The sequence below is a fragment of the Musca autumnalis genome, unplaced genomic scaffold (genome assembly GCF_047663935.1).
Source record: "Musca autumnalis isolate F117 unplaced genomic scaffold, ASM4766393v1 scaffold_1, whole genome shotgun sequence".
NCBI lineage: Eukaryota > Metazoa > Arthropoda > Insecta > Diptera > Muscidae > Musca > Musca autumnalis.
The window spans coordinates 207,341,831-207,365,430 of record NW_027411644.1 but is presented as its reverse complement, the minus strand read 5'-3'; the positions used below and the strand labels follow the sequence as shown (position 1 = coordinate 207,365,430).

Genomic DNA, 23,600 nt, shown 5'->3' with positions numbered 1-23,600 from the left:
GTGGATAACATATTCAAGTTACTTGGATAACGTGGATAACATATTCACATTATATGGATAACGTGGATAATATATTCAAGTTATTTGGGTAACGTGGATAACATATTCAATATACTTGGATAACATGGATAACATATTCAAATTATTTGGATAACGTGGATAACATATTCAAGTTATTTGGATAACGTGGATAACATATTCAAGTTATTTGGATAACGTGGATAACATATTCAAGTTATTTGGATAACGTGGATAACATATTCAAGTTCTTTGGCTATCGTGGATAACATATTCAAGTTATTTGGATAACGTGGATAACAGATACAATTTATTTGGATAACGTGGATAACATATTCAAGTTAATTAGATAACGTGGATAACATAATCAAGTTATTTGGATAATGTGGATAACATATTCACGCTATTTGGATAATGTGTATAACATATACAAGTTATTTGGATAACATGGATAACATATTCAAGTAATTTGGATAATGTGGATAACATATTTAAGTTATTTGGATAACGTGGATAACATATTCAATTTATTTATATAACGTGGACAATATATTCAAGTTTTTTGGACAACGTGGATAACATATTCATGTTATTTGGATAACGCGGATAACATATTCAAATCATTTGGATAACGTGGATAACATATTCAAGGTATTTGAATAACGTGGATAACATATTCAAGTTATTTGGATAACGTGGATAACATATTCATGTTATTTAGATAACGTGGATAACATATTTAACTTATTTGGATAACGTGGATAACATATTCAAGTTATTTGGATAACGTGGATAACATATTCAAGTTATTTGGATAATGTGGATAACATATTTAAGTTATTTGGATAACATGGTTAACATATTCAAGTTATTTGGATAACATGAATAACATATTCAAGTTATTTGGATAACGCGGATAACATATTCAATTCATTTGGATAACGTGGATAACATATTCAAGGTATTTGAATAACGTTGATAACATATTCAAGTTATTTAGATAATGTGGATAACATATTCAAGTTATTTAGATAACGTGGATAACATATCCAAGTTATTTGGATAACGTGGATAACATATTCAAGTCATTTGGATAACATATTCAAGTTATTTGGATAATGTGGATAACATATTCAAGTTCTTTGGCTATCGTGGATAACATATTCAAGTTATTTGGATAATGTGGATAACATATTTAAGTTATTTGGATAATATGAATAACATATTCAAGTTATTTGGATAACGCGGATAACATATTCAATTCATTTGGATAACGTGGATAACATATTCAAGGTATTTGAATAACGTTGATAACATATTCAAGTTATTTAGATAATGTGGATAACATATTCAAGTTATTTAGATAACGTGGATAACATATCCAAGTTATTTGGATAACGTGGATAACATATTCAAGTCATTTGGATAACATATTCAAGTTATTTGGATAATGTGGATAACATATTCAAGTTCTTTGGCTATCGTGGATAACATATTCAAGTTCTTTGGCTATCGTGGATAACATATTCAAGTTCTTTGGATAACGTGGATAACAGATACAATTTATTTGGATAACGTGGATAACATATTCAAGTTAATTAGATAACGTGGATAACATAATCAAGTTATTTGGATAATGTGGATAACATATTCACGCTATTTGGATAATGTGTATAACATATACAAGTTATTTGGATAACATATTCAAGTAATTTGGATAATGTGGATAACATATTTAAGTTATTTGGATAACGTGGATAACATATTCAATTTATTTATATAACGTGGATAATATATTCAAGTTATTTGGACAACGTGGATAACATATTCATGTTATTTTGATAACGCGGATAACATATTCAAATCATTTGGATAACGTGGATAACATATTCAAGGTATTTGAATAACGTGGATAACATATTCAAGTTATTTGGATAACGTGGATAACATATTCATGTTATTTAGATAACGTGGATAACATATTTAACTTATTTGGATAACGTGGATAACATATTCAAGTTATTTGGATAACGTGGATAACATATTCAAGTTATTTGGATAATGTGGATAACATCTTTAAGTTATTTGGATAACATGGTTAACATATTCAAGTTATTTGGATAACATGAATAACATATTCAAGTTATTTGGATAACGCGGATAACATATTCAATTCATTTGGATAACGTGGATAACATATTCAAGGTATTTGAATAACGTTGATAGCATATTCAAGTTATTTAGATAATGTGGATAACATATTCAAGTTATTTAGATAACGTGGATAACATATCCAAGTTATTTGGATAACGTGGATAACATATTCAAGTCATTTGGATAACGTGGATAACATATTCAAGTTATTTGGATAATGTGGATAAGATATTTAAGTTATTTGGATAACATGGTTAACATATTCAAGTTATTTGGATAACATGGATAACATATTTAAGTTATTTGGATAACGTGGATAACATATTCAAGTTATTTGGATAACGTGTAGAACATATTCAAGTTATTTGGATAACGTGGATAACATATTCAAGTTATTTGGATAACGTGGATAACATAAAATAAAATATTCCTGTTATCTGTATAAATGGGATAACATATTTACCCCATTTGTAAAACGTATTCCTGTTATTTGGATAAATTGGATATCATATTCATGTCAGTTGGATAACGTGGATAGCATATTCCCGTTATTTGGATAAATTTGATAACATATTCACGTCATTTGGACAACCTGGATAACAGTATTCCCGATATTGGGATAAATTGGATAACATATTTACGTCATTTGGATAAATTGGATAACATATTCACGTCATTTGGATAACGTGGATGACATATTTACTTTATTTGGGTAATGGGAATAACATACCCACGGTATTTAAATAACGTCGATAGATTGGACAATAATTTAAATTCGGAGCGTGTATAACATATTCACGTAATATTTTATGTGCATATTTGGATAAATTATATCTCAATATACCCTATCCTAATCCTTTAAACATCTTCCCCTATTTGCAGAGCCCAAGGTGCCGAACAACAATGCTGTTACGATCGTTACGGATTCCTTATGTTATCTCAAGATCAGGTATGGGGTTCACGTCCTCGTCGTATACATAATCTGGGTAAAATGCCATGGAACGAAGCTAGCAAGGTACCGACACTGTCTCAATGGTTCCACGATATTCGCCCTTATTATTCGTGCTGTTATTGGCAAGAAGAACAGGCTGTCGGTTGTGAAACATTCCGTTTTGAACGTCGTCCTTCACAGGATTGTGTTGCCTACCAGGCGCCTGGTGTTGCCGGAGTCTTTGGTGATCCTCACTTCATAACATTCGACGGTACTCAGTATACATTCAATGGATTGGGTGAATTTGTACTCTCCCGTAGTGTTGATGCTGATAAACGGTTTGAAGTACAGGGACGATTTGAACAAGTTCCAAATAATGTTTATGGTCCTGTACCGGCTACCCAATTGACTGCTTTGGCTATGCGTGGTAATACCACCACAACTATTGAGGTTCGCATACGGCCACAACATGCCCGTTGGCGTTATAAATTGGATGTTCTGGCTGATGGTCGCCGCGTCTATTTCGATCGTGAATCTTTGAAATTCCAACATTTTGACGGTGTTACTGTTTATACACCCACCTATTTGTTGAATCAGTCCCAGGTGGTGGTAATGTTTGATTCGGGTATTGGTGTGGAGGTGATTGAAAATGAGGGTTTCATGACGGGTCGTGTTTATTTGCCATGGAACTTTATTGTGAGTTTTTACTCTTTATAAGTGTAAATAATATGAAACCTATAAAAATTACCTTTCATTTTAGAATAAAACCGCTGGCCTCTTTGGCAATTGGAGTTTTAATCCACTGGATGATTTTACTTTACCCAATGGCCAGGTCCTAAACATTAATCCAACGGACTTTAAAACGGTGCACAATCAATGGGCCATGAAATGGATGTTAGCCGATCGTGATTTGCCTGGCCTGGGTGCTGCCCTGTTTACCAGAGAATTTGGTCGTACGGCCAGTTACTTTTCAAATGCTTCTTTTGTTCCCAATTATATACAAGAACCGGCGAATTTCTTACCAGCAAATAGATCCTACGATGTTGAAAAGGCCGAAGATCTGTGTGGAGAATCGTATCAGTGTCGCTATGATTATGGCATGACGTTAAATCGAGATTTGGCCCATTTCACGAAGAATTATTATGACAGTTTGATCAACATTCGGACATTGAATTCTGAGTATGTTCAAAAAAGTTGTAGCGTAGAACTGTTTGGAGAAACATTTTGAATATTGGCTCTGGCTGTGACTCTATTTTTACTTTTTTACTGTATCTTTATAGACGTGTGGTATCATGTGGTGTCTTGGAAACACCTCGTTTTGGCCGTAAATTAAGTTTCAATTTCATGCCCGGCGCCAAGGTATCGTTCGAATGTAATGAAGGTTTCGTTTTAATTGGTGATCAAAGACGTGAATGCTTGGCGAATGGTTTGTGGAATATGCCGGAATATGGTTATACTACTTGTCTACGTAAGTTGTTTTTTGAATATTGTTTTTTTTTTTGTTTCTTTTTAAAACAAGTTATTGGCAGAGTTGTAAATTTCAAGGGGATATTTTTAAGGTAGAATCTGGATTGAATGACCCGATGGGAGTGTTTATCAAAAACTTCGAAATGTTATTTACGTTTCTTGATTAAAATCGATAAACGTTTTAGATTAATTAGAATTATAAGTAGAAGGCTTAGTATATTTGTATGACATTATCAGGATAAGATGGATAGATTTTTGTCTAAGTTGGATAATGTGGATAATTTATATTAATTTCATAACATGAATAATCTCCTAAAGTTTTTTTTTTTTTTTTTGCAAAACTCAAATAAACTATGAACGTTATTTGCATAACTTGTTCAACCTTTTTAGATTATATAACGGGGATAACTTTGTCAGGTTATTTGAATAATGAGGATAAAGTTTTTTAGGTTTTTTTGAATATGTGAATAGCCGTTTTAGGTTATTTGAATAACTTTTTCAGGTTACTAGAATATCGCGAACAACTTATTAGGATATTTGAATAATGTGGATAAACTTTTAGGTTTTTTTAATAACGTGGATGTCATCTTTATATTATTTGAATATCGTGGATAAACTTTTAGTTTAGTAGAAAGGCGTGGATACATGTTTCAGAGTATTTGAATATCGTGAATGACTTTTTAAGTTAATTGAAGAACGTGGATGGCATTTTTAGGTTATTGAAATACTGTGTATTGATGTTTTCGGTTGTTTGAATAACGTGGATGAACTTTTTAGGTTATGAGAATAACGTGTATGAACTTTTTAGGTTAACCGAATAACGTGGATAAATGTTTTATGTTGTTTGAATAACGTGGATAACCTTTTTAGGTTATTTGAATAACGTAGATACCCTTGTTAAATTATTTGAATACCGTGGATAATCTTTTTACGTTAATCGAATAACGTGGATAAATGTTTTAGATTATTTGAAAAACGTGATTACTTTTTTTTGGTTTATTGACATATCGTGGATAACCTTTTTAGGTTATGAGAATAACGTAAATAATAAATTCAAGTTGTTTGAACGTCACGAATTAACCTTTTTAAGTTATCCGAATAACGTGGATAAATGTTTTAGATTATTTGAATAGAGTGGATGAGCTTTTTAGATTATGGGAATAATGTGGATAAATGTTTTAGGTTATTTGAATAACGTGCATAAGCTTTTTGATTGTTTAAATAACATAGGTAACTTTTTTAGTTTATTTGAATTCCGTGTACAGATTTGCTAGGTTAATAGAATAACGTAGGCAACAATTTTGGGTTATTTGAATACCGTTGGTGACCTTTTTAGGTTATCCGAACAGGTGCATAAATGTCTTACTTTATTTGAGTACGTGGATGACCTTTTCAGGTTATTAGAATAACATGGATGACATATTTAGATTATTTGAATACCGTGGATAAACTTTTTAGATTACCCTAATAACGTGGATAACAATTTAGGTTATCCGAACAGGTGGATAAATGTTTTAGATTATTTGAATAACTGGGTGACCTATTTAGGTTATTGGAATGACGTGGATAAATGTTATAGGTAGTTTGAATAACGTCGATATTCTTTTAGTTTTTTTGACAAATTTGGATTGCCTTTTTAGGTTATTTAAATTATGTGGATAACATTTTTAAGTATTTGAATATCGCGTATAGCCTTTTTAGCTTCTTTGAATGCCATGGATAACTTTTGGATAACATTTTTAGGTTATTTGAATACCGTGAACAACCTTTTGAGATTATCCGAATAACGTGGATAAATGTTTTTTGGTTATTTAAAAAACGTGGATAACCTTTTTAAGTTATTGGAATAACGTGGATAAATGTTTTCGTTATCCGAACGTTAATAACTGCTTTAGGTTATTTGAATAATCGGAATTACCTATTAAGGGTATTTGAATAACGCGGATAACTTTTTAGGTTATTACAATAACGTGGATAACAGTTTTAGGTTTTTTTAATACCGTGGACAACCCTTTTATGTTATCCGATTATTGTGAATAAAATATTAATGTTATTTGAATAAAGTGGATGATCTTTTTAGGTTATTGGAATAACGTGAATAAATGTGTTAGGTTATCCGAATAACGTTTTAGGATATTTGAATATCCGGGATAAAATTTTGAAGATATTTTAATACAGCAGATAACTTTCTAGGTTTTCAGAATGCTGTTAAAATTTTAAGATTGTTTGAATAGCGTGAATAACCTTTTTTGGTTACTTGAGTAAGGTGGATAACCATTTTAAGTTATTCGAATAACATGGGTTACTTTTTTTTGGTTATCAGAATAAAGTGGAAAACATCGGGTATTGTCCTTATATTCTCTAATAAATATTCGATAAAAATTAACGAGAATTGTTCTGATATTCAGTGAAAAATATTGTCCTGATATTTACTGAAAGATATCCTTTATAAAAAAATGTACTTATTGTCCTGGAACAATTTTCCTTAAAAAATACACAATTAAAAATACACGAGAGTTGTCCTGAAAAGTAGTCCTTAAGATCCATGGGAATTGAAATCTTTACAAAATCCACGATAATAGTCCTGAGTTTTGCTAAAAAATATTTCCTAGAAAATTCGCGAGAATTATCCTATAAAATATTCCTTAGAAAATCCCCGATATTCCTTAGATTGGCTGAAAAATCCACGAGTATTAATCTGAAAAAATTCCTTAGAAAATCCACTAGAATTGTCCTGAAAAATATTGTTTGGAAATCCACTAGAATTGTGCTGAAAAATATTTTTTGGAAATCCGCGAGTATTGACGTGATATTCACTAAAAAGATTCCTCAAAAATCTACCAGTATTGTTGCGATATTCGGTAAAAAATATTCCTTAAATGTCCTGATATTTCCTAATAAAATATTGCCCTGATATTCGCTGAAAATATTCCTAAAAAATCAGAAGCAAATTGCTGATATTCACTGAAAATAATCCGTTAGAAATCCATGAATATTACCGTGATATTCGCTGAAAAATATTCCTTAAAATTCAACTAGAATTGCTAAAAGATATTCCTTAAAAACAATCACGATAATTGTCCTGAAAAAATTCTTAAAACTCCACGAGAATTGACAGAAAAATATTCTGTAAAAAATCACGAGGATTTTCTGAAAAATATTCCTTAAAAATCCAGGGGAATTGTCCTGATATTTGCTGAAAAATATTCCACGAGTAGTGAAAAATATTCAGACTTAAGGTTTCTTTATGTGCACAGAAAAAAAATCCGGCGATAAAAAAAAATTTTCATATTGACGAAATTCGATAAAATTATTTGATCACAAAGTAAAAATACAATTGATAAAATATTTCATATATTGACTAAAATATTTATCGATTTTTTATACAATTTTTTTCATCAAGAAAATATTTTTTTTTTCAAGCACAATGTGGAATATTTTGAAAAATATTTTTGTCAATATGTGAAATATTTTATCAGTAATGTGGAATATTTTGAAAAATATTTTTGTCAATATGTGAAATATTTTATCAGTAATGTTTACAAAACGCAACATTACTCTCAAAGGAAATGATGAAGTTAAGCCAATGGGGGAATACTCCAGACTTAAGCAATCATATGATTGAATCTTCAACTAAAACAAAACAAACAATTAATTTTTTAGCTAAATTAGTGGCATTTAAGTAAACATTTAATTGATAGTCATAGATTTGGTGTCAAAAGTTGTAACGAAATATAAAATGACAGTTTCGGTAACAAAGGTAACTAATGATCAGATATTGCTGGATTTATGTGTTTATTTTTTAACAAATTAATATCAAAATACTGAAAATGCCGTAACGCACAATGTAGAGAGAAAATGTGATATTGCAGTTGATATTGATCGTTGCTCTCCGGTAAATAGGACAGAATTAGAAACCTAGCTTAATTTTGCACAAAAATCCCCATCTTCGGAGCAATTTCGATGTGAAAACAAGCTCTCTATTAAAACTAGAACCTCTAAACATTAGAACAAAATTAATTTGAAGTCATATTTTGATATTCCACTCTGTTGACAAAGCATAGCTACAAAAAATGTCAATTAAATTTTCAACAAAAATCATTTACTTATTTGAAAATTTTGCCTTTTTAGGCGAAGATCATTTTTAGTAGTAATTTTTAATTAATTTCTCGTTGGAAATCGAGCTTTATGATCAATAATGCATCTGAAAAAGGAAAGCCGACGACTCGAACCCACACACCCACCACTATGTGACATGACATGTTTCGCCTTTGGTAATGAAGGCTCCTCAGACAAATTGGATGTGGGACGGCTTCGCTATCATCTAATTTTTACTCTTTCAAATGCAATTTGTTTTTTACAATGCTGAAACTTTTTTTCAGTCATTGCATGGCTTTCATGACAAACGCTTATTACCGTCGTCTTTGAAAGTTATGAGTTTTGGCTCTGAACACTAACACTCCGTGACAACACTTTTTTCCTTGTGTTTTTCAAGGACGTGGGTTCAAATCCCAGCCTGGCTCAGCTGATTTTTATTTATTTAAAAATTTTGCCTTTTTAGGCACATTCACACATTCATTGTGGCAGAGCATATTATGTACAGATAAAAATATATTTGAACATAATTCATCTTAAAATATACCTTTTGCGAAGCTTGAGTCAAAACAACACAAAAAAGTTGGATATCTTTGTGAAATAAATGTCCTTCTGATGCTATTTCCATGCCCAAATGCTCCCAGGCATTAGGGTATTAGAGATATTTGATTTTAATCGTTAATGCTGTGGACTGGAATGGTAGTAAACGGATCGAAATGTTATGTATTTATTTGCAGAACACTTCTACTATGGTAAGGCTGATTTTTATGGAACAGGTTTGGAACGTATTTCGGGTTCAATTTTAAAATTATTTTCTTCACATATCACATTTGCAATAGAATAAATGTTCTTAATCTCATAAAAGGTCGAATTTCTCAAAATATTCTGAGATAATGGGAGAAAACCATCGAAACTGTTGTCTAATGATAAATCTCTTGAATATCCTTATATCCTTGAAATATCCACCCGTAAACTGATAATAATCAAAAGTATAAAGGAGACTTTTTAAGAAGATTTTTAATTGTTGAGGTCTAAAAAACAATAGAACAATTTTGCCACGCAGTGAAATTTTATTTCCATTACAAATGTACAAGCCGTACATTTGAATTGCTTTAAATTATTAGTACTTTTAAGTTCGCTAGTAAACGACTAGCCAGAATATTTTTCACTTTTTTGTGGAAGACTAATCTGGTAAAAACCCCAGCACATAATTTTTTCAAACTTGTCAAAATAATTATGCCAGGCACTGTATGTTATGTAAACTCAAAAGAAAGCTACGATAATGTCAAGATATAAAATACTTTTCTTTGGCCTATGGCGAAAATTTTCGTTTTGGGTTTTTATTATACTTACAAGGGCTTTCATCCCCAAGATGACTTTTCCACCACACACAAGTCTTGTTGCACGTTGTTATTATTTATTTATTTATTTGCCTAGTTTCAAAACTCTCGATTTTCTGACTGAACAGTCATCTTTTTATCTTTTCGTTACTAATTATTTTGTAGTTAGTAAAATATGTATGTGCTTTCGCCTTAAATTGTACTAAATAACCCACTATTTTTGAAATAGTGGTAATGTAGAAGGCTGCATGTTTTGCATTGGTTATTCGACTGATGTGGTTCCCGATTTTTTGTTGTTCTTTTTAATTGCCGAAAAACTTTGTAGGTTTTAAAACAGCAGTGGATGAACAGAGGTGGAATAGAATAAGAATAAGAATATACACGAATTTATATGGTAGAAGTTTATCCTCTTCGTTACTCCCTTAGCGGGTAGTATTTTAAAGTAGAGTATGGTATCTCTTTGACTAACTCTGTCAATAACTTATTTATTATAATTTGTTTCTTTCCTGGTTTTTTCGGAATTTTCTTTCTAAAAAAATCATTCACTAATATTCTATTTTCTGCTACTCCCACAACAAAACCCCCCACACAAACTAAACTCAAAACAAAACAGGTGAAGTTTACTATACCCGACGTGTGGCTTTCATAGCAATTGGCATTATCATAGCTGTTATTCTACCCTTGATGTTGTGCATTGTTTGTGGTGTCTATCGTTTCCGTCAAAAGCAGCTGAAGGAGGATCCCCAATGGCAGATGACGTTGCCACGCTCCCGTGCCTCATCGCGCACCAATCTTAGGGCTCTGAACGCCAACGGTGACTATGACAGCGATACGGATGCAACGGGAACACTAAAGAAAAGTAGGTCATATGATAAAGTTTACCGTACGAATGAACCACTACCGGGAAAACCACGTATTGATTTTCCAGCTAAAAAATGGGATCTGGACGATGGGGATGTGACATCATCAGAAGGTAGTGAAAATAAAGATACTAAAGTAGCTAAGGATATTGAATACATTAATAAAACAGGTGAGAAGCCAAAGCAGATGGGTCGTCGTTCGTTGCGTGGTGTTTCTGGATCGGATCAGGATCAAGTTCCGGAGCATGAACATGATGAGGGGGCCGGTACCGCTGTGGATCATGATGAACATGATGATGTTGGTGTACAACATCCACCCGGTTATCATCAACCACCATCACCTGAAGTCGATGATCATGATGAACATGGTTTGCCCTTGCATCAACAGCCACATCCAGCCAGTGGCCAGGCTCAATATAGTCCAACATTTAGTGGTGCCGATAGTAGTTTCAGCGGAGAAAGTTATCATCCCAATAATCCACCACAGACACGTTATGGTGGTGTACCAGTTTTACCCAACGCCAACAGCCAGTACTTTAACAGGCCACCATCCAGTATGCCGGCACCAACTCCCGTTCGTCCGGCCCCCATTGTGGGTACACCTTTGACCCAAGATAATGGTTTGCCTTCACCTCCCCATGCCGCCTCACCTACCCCATCCGCCCTTAACCAAAGATCCACTGAAGTCTAACCCACTCTCACTAAACAATGACAAGTAAAAAATAGAACTAATCCCACATTAAAACCAACATCCCATCCACATAACCTATCCAAAAATAATTAAGCAGCTACTACAAACCGGCTCAAACAAATTCATTTTAACTACCGTTTCGTTTTGGCTTTGGAAATAGTGCATTACCAAAATAATTTCTCGCCAAATCATGGGGTATTTTTCATGCAGTTAACATTTCTCTCCACCCACCACAACAATAACTAAACCGACCATTATCAAAAGCTATTGAGTTCAAATTGTAATAACAACAAAAACAAAACATTTTATCATTTATTTGTTTAAACAAAATTCGTATATATATATTTTTAATTTTTTATGTATTGTTTCCTTAGAAATCATAAGTTTTAATAAACAACAATAACATTCATTCTAACATTAAACATTAAATGTTGGTTTCAGAGGAAAGCTAAAAAAATTTGTTATTTTTCATTGTAAAATCCATAAAATAATTTATGCATTCCGCATTCCAAGGGCTTTTTTATCACATTAAATGGGAAATCAGAGAACCTGTTTCTAAATGTCAAACAAAAATTGCAAGAGAATGCAATGTATCTAATTGTAGTGAATAAGTTAAGTTAGCATGTTCGACTCCCTTGGCATAGACATTCAGAAACGGGTACACTGATCAAATCGTGCTCATAAAAATAAATTACATTCTTTTGTATATGGAGGTCATCATTAAATTGTTTTGCCTTATGATTTTGTCCGATATATTTCATTTGCTTCATTATATCCTATGTTTATAAAGTTTTTTTGTATTTTATTAATTCCTCAATTCCCTATATAAATTAAACAAATTGTAAGTTTTTAAACAATTTTCATAGCTTAAATATATATTGCAAAATTTTCTTTTTGTTAATGAAATTTTGTTTTGCTTTATTGCCTACCTTTCTTTTTCAGCAAAAATATCGGGGACCTATTTTGAATGTAAAGTTCAATCAATTTAACCTAATACGCTATTAATGCGAAAAAGTCACCCAACAAAAACGTTCGGATCCGTGACTACTTACAAATTAACGCGCTAACTTATTATTAAATTGAGAGCCTGTCGCACCAAATGACCGATTAAAGTCCATCAATACGCTAAAAATATTTATGTTTAGGTAAATTTATGTTGGCCACACTCCACCTTTCGATTTTTTCCGCATCTGGGATTGAACTTGCGAACTTCTGATTTATAGCTAAGCATACTACACAATAGGCTATGCACACGAACCTTGGGGTTTGTTTAAAGTTTTAACAGTTTTAAACAGAGTTTAAATTTTCAACTCTTCAGACAACAACTCTACGTATTTTTGCTAACAAAAAACATGTTTGCTGACGCACAGTGGTCGCTGCCATTAGCCAAAATTAAAACAATTAAAGTCTAATTTTTGATACCAAATGTTTTCATATCTACTCCTAACATTTTAAATTTTTCTAAAATAAATTTGTTATGGATTACTTCTTACTGTACTCTTTGAGAATAGCATCAAAAAGAGAAAATTTAAGAGGTTGGATTTCGAGGTGAATTTAGTGCAGCAGTTAGTTGAAAGTTAAATATTAATATCAAACTAATTAAACTCGTGTTGGTGTATTTTTAGCTTTAAGGCCCTTGAATTTTTAGCAAATAAAACATCATTATTGAATAATTGTGTTGACAGAAGGACTTTGGCAATGTCATTTGAAGCCCGAATTGGCTATAATTTGGCACTTAGGGTTTCTAGTGATCAACAAACTTATATCCCAGAGGATATGGGCATAGGCCCATGTTTTGGTATAGTCCCCATATAACGGTACCTCCCGATTTTCGGTATTTTGAGAATTTTAGCCACAATTTTTAACCGAACTATCTGCCATTTGACAGTTAAGGTTCTCAGTGGTCATGAAACATCTCCACGACACATCGTCAACATAGGTCCTTGTTTTGGTATAGCCCCCATATATCGGTACCTTCCGATTTTCGGTATTTTGAGAATTTTAGCTAAAATTTTTAACCGAACAAGCTGTAATTTGCCATTTGAGGTTCCCAGTGGTCATGAAATATCTCCACTAAACATCGTCAACATAGGTCCATATTTTGGTATAGCCCCCATATAACGGTACCTCCCGATTTTCGGTAATTTGAGAATTTTAGCTACAATTTGTAACCGAACTATCTGCAGTTTGACAATTGAGGACCTCAGTGGTCATGAAACATCTCCACCAAACATCGCCAACATAGGTCCATGTTTTGGTATGGCCCCCTTATAGCCGTACCTCCCGATTTTCGGTATTTTGAGCATTTTAGTTACAATTTCTAACCGAACTAGCTGTAATTTGACATTTGAGGTTCTCAGTGGTCATGAAACATATCCACGAAACATCGTCAACATAGGTCCATGTTTTTGTATAGCCCCCATATATCGGTACCTCCCGATTTCCGGTATTTTGAGAATTTTAGCTACAATTTTTAACCGAACTAGCTGTAATTTGCCATTTGAGGTTCTCAGTGGTCACGAAATATATCCACCAAACATCGTCAACATAGCTCCATGTTTTGGTATAGCCCCTATATAACGGTACCTCCCGATTTTCGGTATTTTGAGAATTTTAGCTATAGTTTTTAACCGAAATAGCTGTAATTTGACATTTGAAGTTCTCAGTGGTTATAAAACTTCTCCAACGAAACATCGTCAACATAGGTCCATGTTTTTTGGTATAGCCCCTATATAACGGTACCTCCCGATTTTCGGTATTTTGAGAATTTTAGCTGCAATTTTTAACCGAACTAGCTGTAATGATCGGTATTTTGAGATAGGTCCAATATAGGTCCATGTTTTGGCATTTCCCCCCCTATAACTGTACCTCCCGATTTTCGGGAATTTTCAGTGGTCACGAAATTTCTTCACTAAAATTCGTCAACATGGGTCCATTTTTGAAGGTTTACATTGTTTCGATGAAACTACCCTCAATTTGACTCTTGAAGTTCCCTGCAGCTATAAAACTATTCCACTAAAAATTGATATAGCCCCGTAGGTGGTACATTTCACCTAGCCGAACACATTTTTTTAGATTAGATTAGATTAGATAACACTGTGCAACAAAATGGAGGTGAAAGTCTGGGGCACGGAAAATTCCTCTTGGGGAAGAAAGGCCTTGGTGAGTATATTATGAACCCCGAAGGACAGATACGCCGTGAGTCGAACTTCCGCGTTATGGCGTGATGAAATTTTTGTTAGAGACCCTGTGGGCCATCAGGAATTAGCGTTATATCTTTGTTCACTGTTGCTTAAGTGCTCTACAAAAACAACAAACAAAGATATAATGCTAATTCATGATGGCCCACAGGGTCTCTTACAAAAATTGTATCACGCTATAACGCGGAAGTTCGACTCATTTTTTTAATATACACACACCAAGGACTTTCATCTCCAAAAGGAATTATCTCTGCCCCAACATTTGTGTTCACAGTGTAATTTAAGCAATAGTGGGAGGCAGTAGGAATCTATCCATTGCACAGTGGATCCACCCATTGGCCAAAAATAAAAAAATGAATGTCAAAATTTTGGTACAACATCTGGCAACTCTGACAGCTATGACATGGACCTTTTTAAAAATATATTAGTTTTTATTTCATTCGAACGCGATCTTCTTAAGAATAGCTTCAAAATTCGGAACATTTGACTAATATTTTTTGTTGTGTGCACAAACCATATTTTATGATCAAGTAAATATATTCAAAATATCGCGAAACTAATACGTATAGCAAAATATTATAGTGGATTTTGAAGGAGGAGGTAATAGCTTAATTTTCATTAAAAAATATTGTTTTAGCGTGTCGTGCAATTCTAGTTAGCTACATATTTTCTTAGTGTATTTTGTAATGCCAATTCGATCAGAAACTTAAATTTGACCTAAGGTTTTAGTCATGTTGCCCACCAGTGCCCACCTCGGGAATAATTTTCCAAAGTAGGTCATGGGTTTAAGAGTACTCAGTATTAAAATCAGCTGCCATCTAGTGCCAGACTATAAATGGTGGGCCGCTGACTAAAGCTGCCCTAGAATAGGGTTTCTATGGATATATTCGCGTATAACTCTGTTATCTGACCATGTACATTATCAGTGTACATACATCAGTGGCAAGATGAAGAAATCTTCTTCCAAATTCATCTTACGTTGTCGTTGCGTGCCTGTCAGGAAGAACACTATAAAATCTATATGAAAAATTTTACAAATTTTCAGACAAAAATGTTGATTTTTTTAATTCGCTAAATTGGTTGGATTTTATGTTGCTTAGGGGATTGTTTTGTTTCCCCAAGCCTATTTTTGCATCATAACATAATCGCGACCTTTGTTCATGTCATTTTGTATTAACAGCATAAAACAATTCTCACCGTATACCCCCTCCAGAGGGGAAAGGGGGGAGAATGTTACGCTCGTGGTTTCTTAAAAAACTCTTCGCAGCAGCACAAAGCTGTAGACGGCGCATTGGTTTGATTTTTCTATTCTAAATATTTTTGGCCACTTTCTCCATACAAGTGGATCCACTGTGCATTGTCGAAAAGTTGTTCCACCTAACATTTTCCATTTTTTTTTTTTTTTTTTTTTTTTTTTTACTTGTTAAATATATAGAAGAGACATTGTGCGGTCCAGTCATATGAAGGATACATCAAAATGTGGTCCTCAATGTAAAATTTGAAAAATTCAGCCATTTTGATTGATTATTACGGCTAGAACCCTAAAAATACCGAATATTGGGCGGTACTGATTTATAGGGCAACATCAAAGGGTGGACCTATATTTATCGACAATTTTCTGGCGGTAGCCTACCTCCAGGAAAGATTAACTGGCATTATGGCCACTTCGAATTAATAATTTATACAAAACCTTCAAAATCCCGAAAATCTGTCGGAACCTGTCAAAACGTGGACCCAATTTAAACATTATTTGCAAGAAGTTTTTCTAACACTAGGAAATACCGATAGCCAAATTTTAGCCAATTTCATTGAAAGATGTGGTCAAAATTCCCAAAATGCCCGAAATCTGTAACGTTCTATGGGGGCTATACCTAATGGTAGACCTATGGACATTTAGTTCAAATTTAGTAGCTCATTTTCCACACAGTTGCAGTTGACCAATCGAACTAAAACTTTGCACACTTTTCAGATTTGGATGACAATACATGAATATGAAACCAACACCAATATGAGTCCGTTTTTTTTCCTATAGCCCCCATATAGCGTGCCACCCGATTTAGTTCAAATCTAGTAACTCATTTTTAACGCATTTTCAGTTGACCAATCGAACTGAAACGTTGCACACTTCTCAGATTTGGATGACAATACATGAATATGAAACCAAAATTAAGATGTGTCTATTTATTCCTATAGCCCCCATATAGCAGTACCACCCGATTTCAGGTGTTTTGAAGATGTTGTCTTCATTGTTAGTCCGAATTGGCTGTAACTTGGCATTCGGATTTCCAACCAAATTAAAATTTGGTCCTTAGTATGCACTAGGAGTGTGAAACCTTTCTTCAAAGAATTGTCGGTATAGATCCACGTTTTTTAAAGGCCCCAATTGTAGGTATTTTGATGATTTTGGTCACATCATTCACTATACATTTTGGTATTTAGTCTTCACTAGGGATATAAAATATTCCTACAGGGGTTTTTGGTAAAGGTCCACGTTTTGATATATAGAACGGTACCATCCGATGTTCGAATGTTTTAACCAAATTATTTAACCAAAGTAGCTGAAATTTGATGTTAAGTCTTCACTAGGGGTATACAATATTTCTATGGAGAAGTGTGGTACAAGTCCACGTTTTCTTATCGCCTCCATAGAACGGTACCCACCAATCGTCGGTATTTTGAGGGTTTTATTCCACAGAAATACAATTTGGTATTTAGTCTTCGCTAGGCATATAAAATATTCCTACTGCGAATTGTCGATAAAGGTCGACGTTTTGATGTAGCCCCATAGAACGATAGGGTCTGAAGTTCAGTAGTTTGAAGGCATTTACCATATTATCCAACCAAAGAATCTGAATTTTGGTGCTGCAGCCAGCAATACAGGCGGACGGACAGGACTAAATCAATACCAAATTTCGTTGAAACGTTCAATCATACTTATTTCTCGTTAGGCTAAATGCTTAGGGTATAAAAAGACATTACGGTGGGAATTTTAGAAATTTAGAGCCATTGTGTTCTCGCTTGGCACAGCGGTGCCGATGTTTTTTCCGCAATTTACACACATACAACACGATTGCCAAGAAAGAGCATAACAAAGAGAACAAATGTTTTGATTTGTTGTTGTTCAATATCGTGTTAAACTTGCCAGTTTACTAATACATTTGCAATAATTGCTTTTTGTACAATACATTCTCATTTTAGTCGTTCTCTTTTGATCACCTATGCTTTAGAGAAAGCGATACCCGAAAGACCGATCGATGTCCATTATCGAATTTTGTCTAAGATTTGCATAAATATTAGGTTATGCAAAGTTTGAAGCTACGCAGTATCCGGTTGAAAAGTTTTTTTGCACACCAGCCACTACACATGGTGGCCGTATGGGGTTTTTACAGATGTTTGACAATTTCTCAGGAATTATGTTCTTGCTCTTGAAAGAACTTGTACAGTCGTTTTGAAAGTAGGCCGTAAATTGCACTTTTCCGAAAATTTGTGTGGGAGGTACCCGAAGTTGTAGAGCGATATAGTCATATTCGAACCTGATCTAAGCTTGAAAGAAATATTACGAATGTCCCAAATCGTTTACTCCCTTCTTGAGTTGTCGTGCACATCATTTGTACGAATAATTTTGAATATTTGTGGGGGAGATACCCGAGGGAGTGGCCTTATATAGCCCATCATCGAATTCAATCTTTGTTTGGACAAAATATTACGAGCGCACTATATGATGACCAAATATGAGTTTTTGGAAGCAAAATGTTCGAAAAAAACCGTTCATTCCGGGGAGGGCCGGTGCATCAGAGCAGATATTGCATCGATAAAAGACATCAGGAAATTCCCTGTTGCGGTTCTCAGGGCTACATTCTTGCAAGTTTGCAATTTACCAGTGCCACATAGCTTGCCACAGACCGAACTATCGAGCTGTATATGATTAACATGGTTTCTTTATCTGCTTCTAAAGTGTTGCCGACTAGGGACTTGATATGGCTTGCGAGGACGACTTGTATACGCTATTGAATGCGACCTAGGACTTTGGAGTAGTTAGTGCTCGGAAATATTGACCCATCCTTCAATGGGAACTTAATTTCTGCAGTCCATGTGGTGAAATGTGTTTACTTCATATTCCTCGCGTGAAAGAACTCAATAAGATCAATGAGATAGCCGTAGGGCCTGATACAAATGTTATCAACGTCATAAGCGTGCAATTATTATATTAATAATTATCTCAATGCTATCGTGGAAAAGGTAGAGGTTAAATATTTCCGGAGATATCGCCCCTCATTGGGGAACTCCCTGTTTTGCTCTTTGGATATGAAGTTCTTTCTGAATTCCACGTATGACCGACGACCACACTTGTACATAGTTGGTGACCCAATGTTTCAAACATGGGCGAAGGGTGGCATTCTCGACATCATCGAACAGCTTAGAGGTAGTTTACACTATCTATCAATGTTATATGACACGAAATAAAAACATTCCATATCTACCCACGCAGGCAATGTGGAGACCTAATTTTATTACATTTTTGCTGGTGTGGACGCACAAAGTAAATGGCGTAGGGAAAATCCCCAATATTGCACATATAAGCGACTATATAATGATGGAAAACTGTATGTCATATGGCATTAACATATAGTGTAAACTAACCCTTATCATGGCTGACCGTATGAAAAGCTTTAGTCAGTCACTTTTCTGTGGCACATCCTTTTCTGGTTGAGACCTCGCCTAATACATATGAGTGGAAATGGTTTGCAGTACTACGCTGCTTCCGGAACACGTTCCCCGACTAATCGATTGACTATTGACTATTGTTAGGGTTCGTACGACGAAGCTCATCCCGTCGCCTCTGCTGGGAAATTAGGTTTTATTCCCGGTATTCGACCAGAAGGAAAATAGGTTAGTGATTATGTCTCGGAAATTCATCTCTTCCACAAACATCAGATGGATTGGACACTTCTCTGAAGTGTTGGTTGGTGAATTCTCTGAATCATTATCAATTGCTTTTCCTTGGTAAAGGAAAATAAGACGTTCTTTTGATGGAGTTGCGGATAGCAAGTTTGTCCGACCATTTGACAGGTTGCCAAGTCACTATGACAGTCTTCTCTAATCCTGGTGTGTGCGTCCTCGTTCACGTTGCAAATAACTCATGATGGACATTAAAATCTCCTAAGACCAGCCGCTTATCACCTTCCAACAGTGACCAAATATCAGGCGAATAACGCAGGGCACATTAATCAGCGGGATATAAACATTTGGAAGTTCCATCTCGGCGGTTCCACAATTTATAGCTACTCCACTACACTCAAAGTATGGGTCAGTAGAGTAAAGCTCAAGCGACATAAGTCTACACTGGATATAATGGTGCAATAAGATTGCAAGTCCATCACGTCCACTTCTTGTGCGATTCAATCGAAGTACGTTGTATCCATAACAACTCTGATGACTAAAAGTGTTGTTAGCTTCTTTTCTTGAATCGCGGCGGCCATTATATGTACTACTCCAACTTATAATATTCACAATCTCAATGATCTTGCCGCGAAGACCATCACAGTAAAACTGCAGCTATGCAACATTGTCAAGAACTGGAAAAGCAATACGCGGTGTTCAAGATTGCGACTGGTACCGCTCTTGGGGAGATGCGGGGGAGTTTCATAATCCGTTTACGACGGCGAAGATTAACCGGAAATCATGTTGGCGCAGAACGAAGAAATATAATCCCTTTCACTATACTCTCTCAGGTTGGTCAGGCTTGACCAATTCCTGAATTGTACCCATTCACGTTATTCGTTGCATCACACCGACACTGACCTATGGTAGATGGGACGATGACAAACATAGAAAGCTATGGTACACGGTTAATCTCTATCCCGGCACGGACCAGAAAAATTCGGAGACTATGAAAAGCCCTCCACCGATTTGAAGAATCCTTCAATTGATATAACTCCTCTAGACATATACATTACCTCAATTTTCTTCATATGGTTGAGCTTTAGCCAATTTTCCTCTTTGGTATCTACGACGGGCCCTTACCGAGTGTAATCAAAAGTCTCCCTGAATATGCTATTTATACCCTACACCACACTGTGGTAAAGGGTTTTATATCTTTGTGCATTTGTATGTAACACAAAAGGAAACGAGATAGAATTAACATAGAATTACTTTCGGAGTCGATTTAAGCATGTCCGACCGTTCGCAACGTGCTGGTGTAAATGCGACCTGAAGATTCAACTCAATATTGGGGAATATAATTTTTTAGCCATAGAAAGAACGCTATTGCTTTTGCTGAAAATCGGTTCAGATTTGGATATAGTTCCCACATACGTATATTTTCGGCCGATTTCACGTATTTGCTGCACCAAACCTGCTATATACTTCCGATTTTCATAAAATTTGAAATGTGTGACTGAATTCGGTCTAGAAATATATGTGCCAAATTTTATCGAAATCGGATCAGATTTGCATATAGCTCCTGTATATAATTTCGGCCGATTTCACCGAACGCGCTATATACTTCCGATTTCATGAAATTTGGAATGCGTGAATGAATTCAGTCTATTGTTTTTTTCGAAGTCTTTTGATTTTGTCTTTCAGTGGGGTATATTTCAGTTTATTCAGGCTCGTGCTCTTGGAGAGCGTCTGTCGTCATGGCCTCTTGGCGTCCATGTCAATTTTGGTTATATACGAGTTTTTTTTCCTATTATACATCCCTGTAGCCAATACCAGCTCTGTACTTATATTAATCTCTATATTGAATATTTTATTTTGAAAGACTCTTTATGGACTTATTTTAATACATATACATAAGTAAAATAAAAAAATAAATGCATAGAAAATATTTGTTTTTTTTTTTTCAATTAATTCGATAATCCTCGACAAACAAACACTTTACCTAAAACAAACATAAATAGCAAAATAAAATGTAAATCTATTTATGCTTGTGTGTTCGTGTTATTGGTATTTTTAATTAAATATTTAATTGTTTACTTTGTATAATTGTTATGTTTATAGTTTTTCATTATTTGCCAGTTTTTTTACAGCTCTGATAATGCCAATTGTTACACAAACGCCTGCAAGTCGTGGTTTTTACACCTACAAATTAATTTCAATTAAATTTATTGTTGGCGAGAGGGTGAGAGAAAGAGCGATAGATTTGTGTGAGTGTGCGTTCTCTTGATATCGTCATCACCTTGAATTATTTGTTTTGTTTTGCTTTTTGTTTGTTTATTTTTATTGAATTGAAAAAAAATTCAAAAAAGGACGAAAACAATTTTTATGGGAAATTAAATTGGTTTTTTATTGCGACTTTTGTGTAACAAATTGGCATTACGTTCAATAAAATGTCGTTAGGACTCTTTTCTGTTTGTTTGAGGTCCAAATGAAATTCAGGTTTGGGTTTTATTTTTTCAGTTGGCCGATATTTCATTTTTGATTTATGATGATTATAAAATAGGTAAAGCATTTTTTTATGATTTTAAAATATGTTACATCTTCATGTTGATTGCATCAAAAATGTGGCTACTGATGAAAGGGAAAGGTTTAACAACCTTGTGTTACAAATTACTCTGTGCAATAAAATCGAAACAGAGCATTTAAAATTGTTGTGCATAAACGTAATAAAACAATAGGTTCGTAATATTTCAAGCAATTTCCAAAAACAATAATCGATGAAAGAACAATACCCAGCAAAATGTTCGATACCAAAGATGTCATTCAATCATGGGTGCAAGGTCATCTTTTTAGCATTTTCATCGATGGATTTTATATGAGCGTGGATCCCAAAAGATGCTATTCATTTTTGATTCTAAACCATGTCATTTACACCAATGCTTTGACATGTCATTAACACCAACCCTTCGCAATGACATAATCATTATGACAAGAATTTTAACAACGTTGGTTGTGATTTCGAGTCTCCGACAACATCAATCGTATTGTAAATAATTAATCATATATGCGATGATGTGATTTCATGACATCTTTTGCATTGGTTCAAACGAAGTCGTGAAAGATCCGATCTTTTCATCAGCATTTGAACCCATTCCATCGATCCAATAGAGATGAATTTTGTTCTAAATATATAAGTTTAATTATTTACAATAGGCTTGATGTTGTCGGAGCTCACAACCAACGTTGTTAAAACTCTCGTCGTAATGATAATGTCATTGCAAAGGGTTGGTGGAAATGACTTGCCAAAGCACCGATTATGTTATAATTTTTTTTAATTTTTGAGTAAAATTTTAAATTGTTTTAATATTTTCAAGAAATAGTTTAAATATTTGGAGGATGTATTATAGAGAATTATTTATCTACATTAGTACGCTTATTGGCCAACATATTTGAAAGCATAAAAATAATGAACACGTTAGGCTATTTGATCAGTTTTCTGCATAGTTGTTGTTAAGGTTTAAGGTGTTGTTTAAGCGTTTAATCGTAATTTTAGGCTGACTGTAAGTGTTACTGAGTTCAGAACAAAACGTCTATTTTTATTTATTGAACGTTTGTAGCATATTACGTCCAATACTTTGGCTTATAAACAACATTTAGAAAAAAACATTCTTGCGATATTTTGTTTGTGAAATTTTTGATAAGAGCAATTCAACAATAAAAGACAAAATCGTTGCTCAATCTTTGCGGTTTTAATTGGTCGTATATAGTCTCTAACACGTTTTTGTACATCATAGCAATTACAAATTCTCTATTATGTTTGAAATTTACAAAATTTCTGTTTCACTGCAGTGTTGTCCGTTTAGATTATTTGAAACTGGTCTCTTGCTACAAATTAGTAATTTTTTTTATACCCTCAGCCTTTAGGCTAAAGAGGGTATTTACACTTTGATACGACCAAAAATG

The 23,600-nt window shown here is 34.1% G+C and overlaps 1 protein-coding gene across 8 annotated transcripts in view; it reads left to right on the top strand.

The window, feature by feature from the left end:
• The window catches only part of mesh (sushi domain containing 2 mesh), a 172,264-nt gene extending 159,802 nt beyond the window's left edge, over window positions 1-12,462 (top strand). For 2 of the 8 annotated variants that reach the window (XM_073959977.1, XM_073959976.1), the window contains 6 exons: window positions 3,055-3,799; window positions 3,864-4,282; window positions 4,384-4,571; window positions 10,619-10,864; window positions 10,934-10,978; window positions 11,036-12,462. In XM_073959977.1, coding sequence (XP_073816078.1) covers window positions 3,055-3,799; window positions 3,864-4,282; window positions 4,384-4,571; window positions 10,619-10,864; window positions 10,934-10,978; window positions 11,036-11,556 — 2,164 coding nt within the window. In that variant the 3' untranslated portion in view covers window positions 11,557-12,462. Of the gene's footprint in view, window positions 1-3,054; window positions 3,800-3,863; window positions 4,283-4,383; window positions 4,572-10,618 lie in introns of all 8 variants that reach the window. The other 6 variants (XM_073959974.1, XM_073959975.1, XM_073959972.1 and 3 more) reach the window with 3 other exon arrangements.
• The last annotated feature ends 11,138 nt before the right edge of the window (window positions 12,463-23,600 follow it).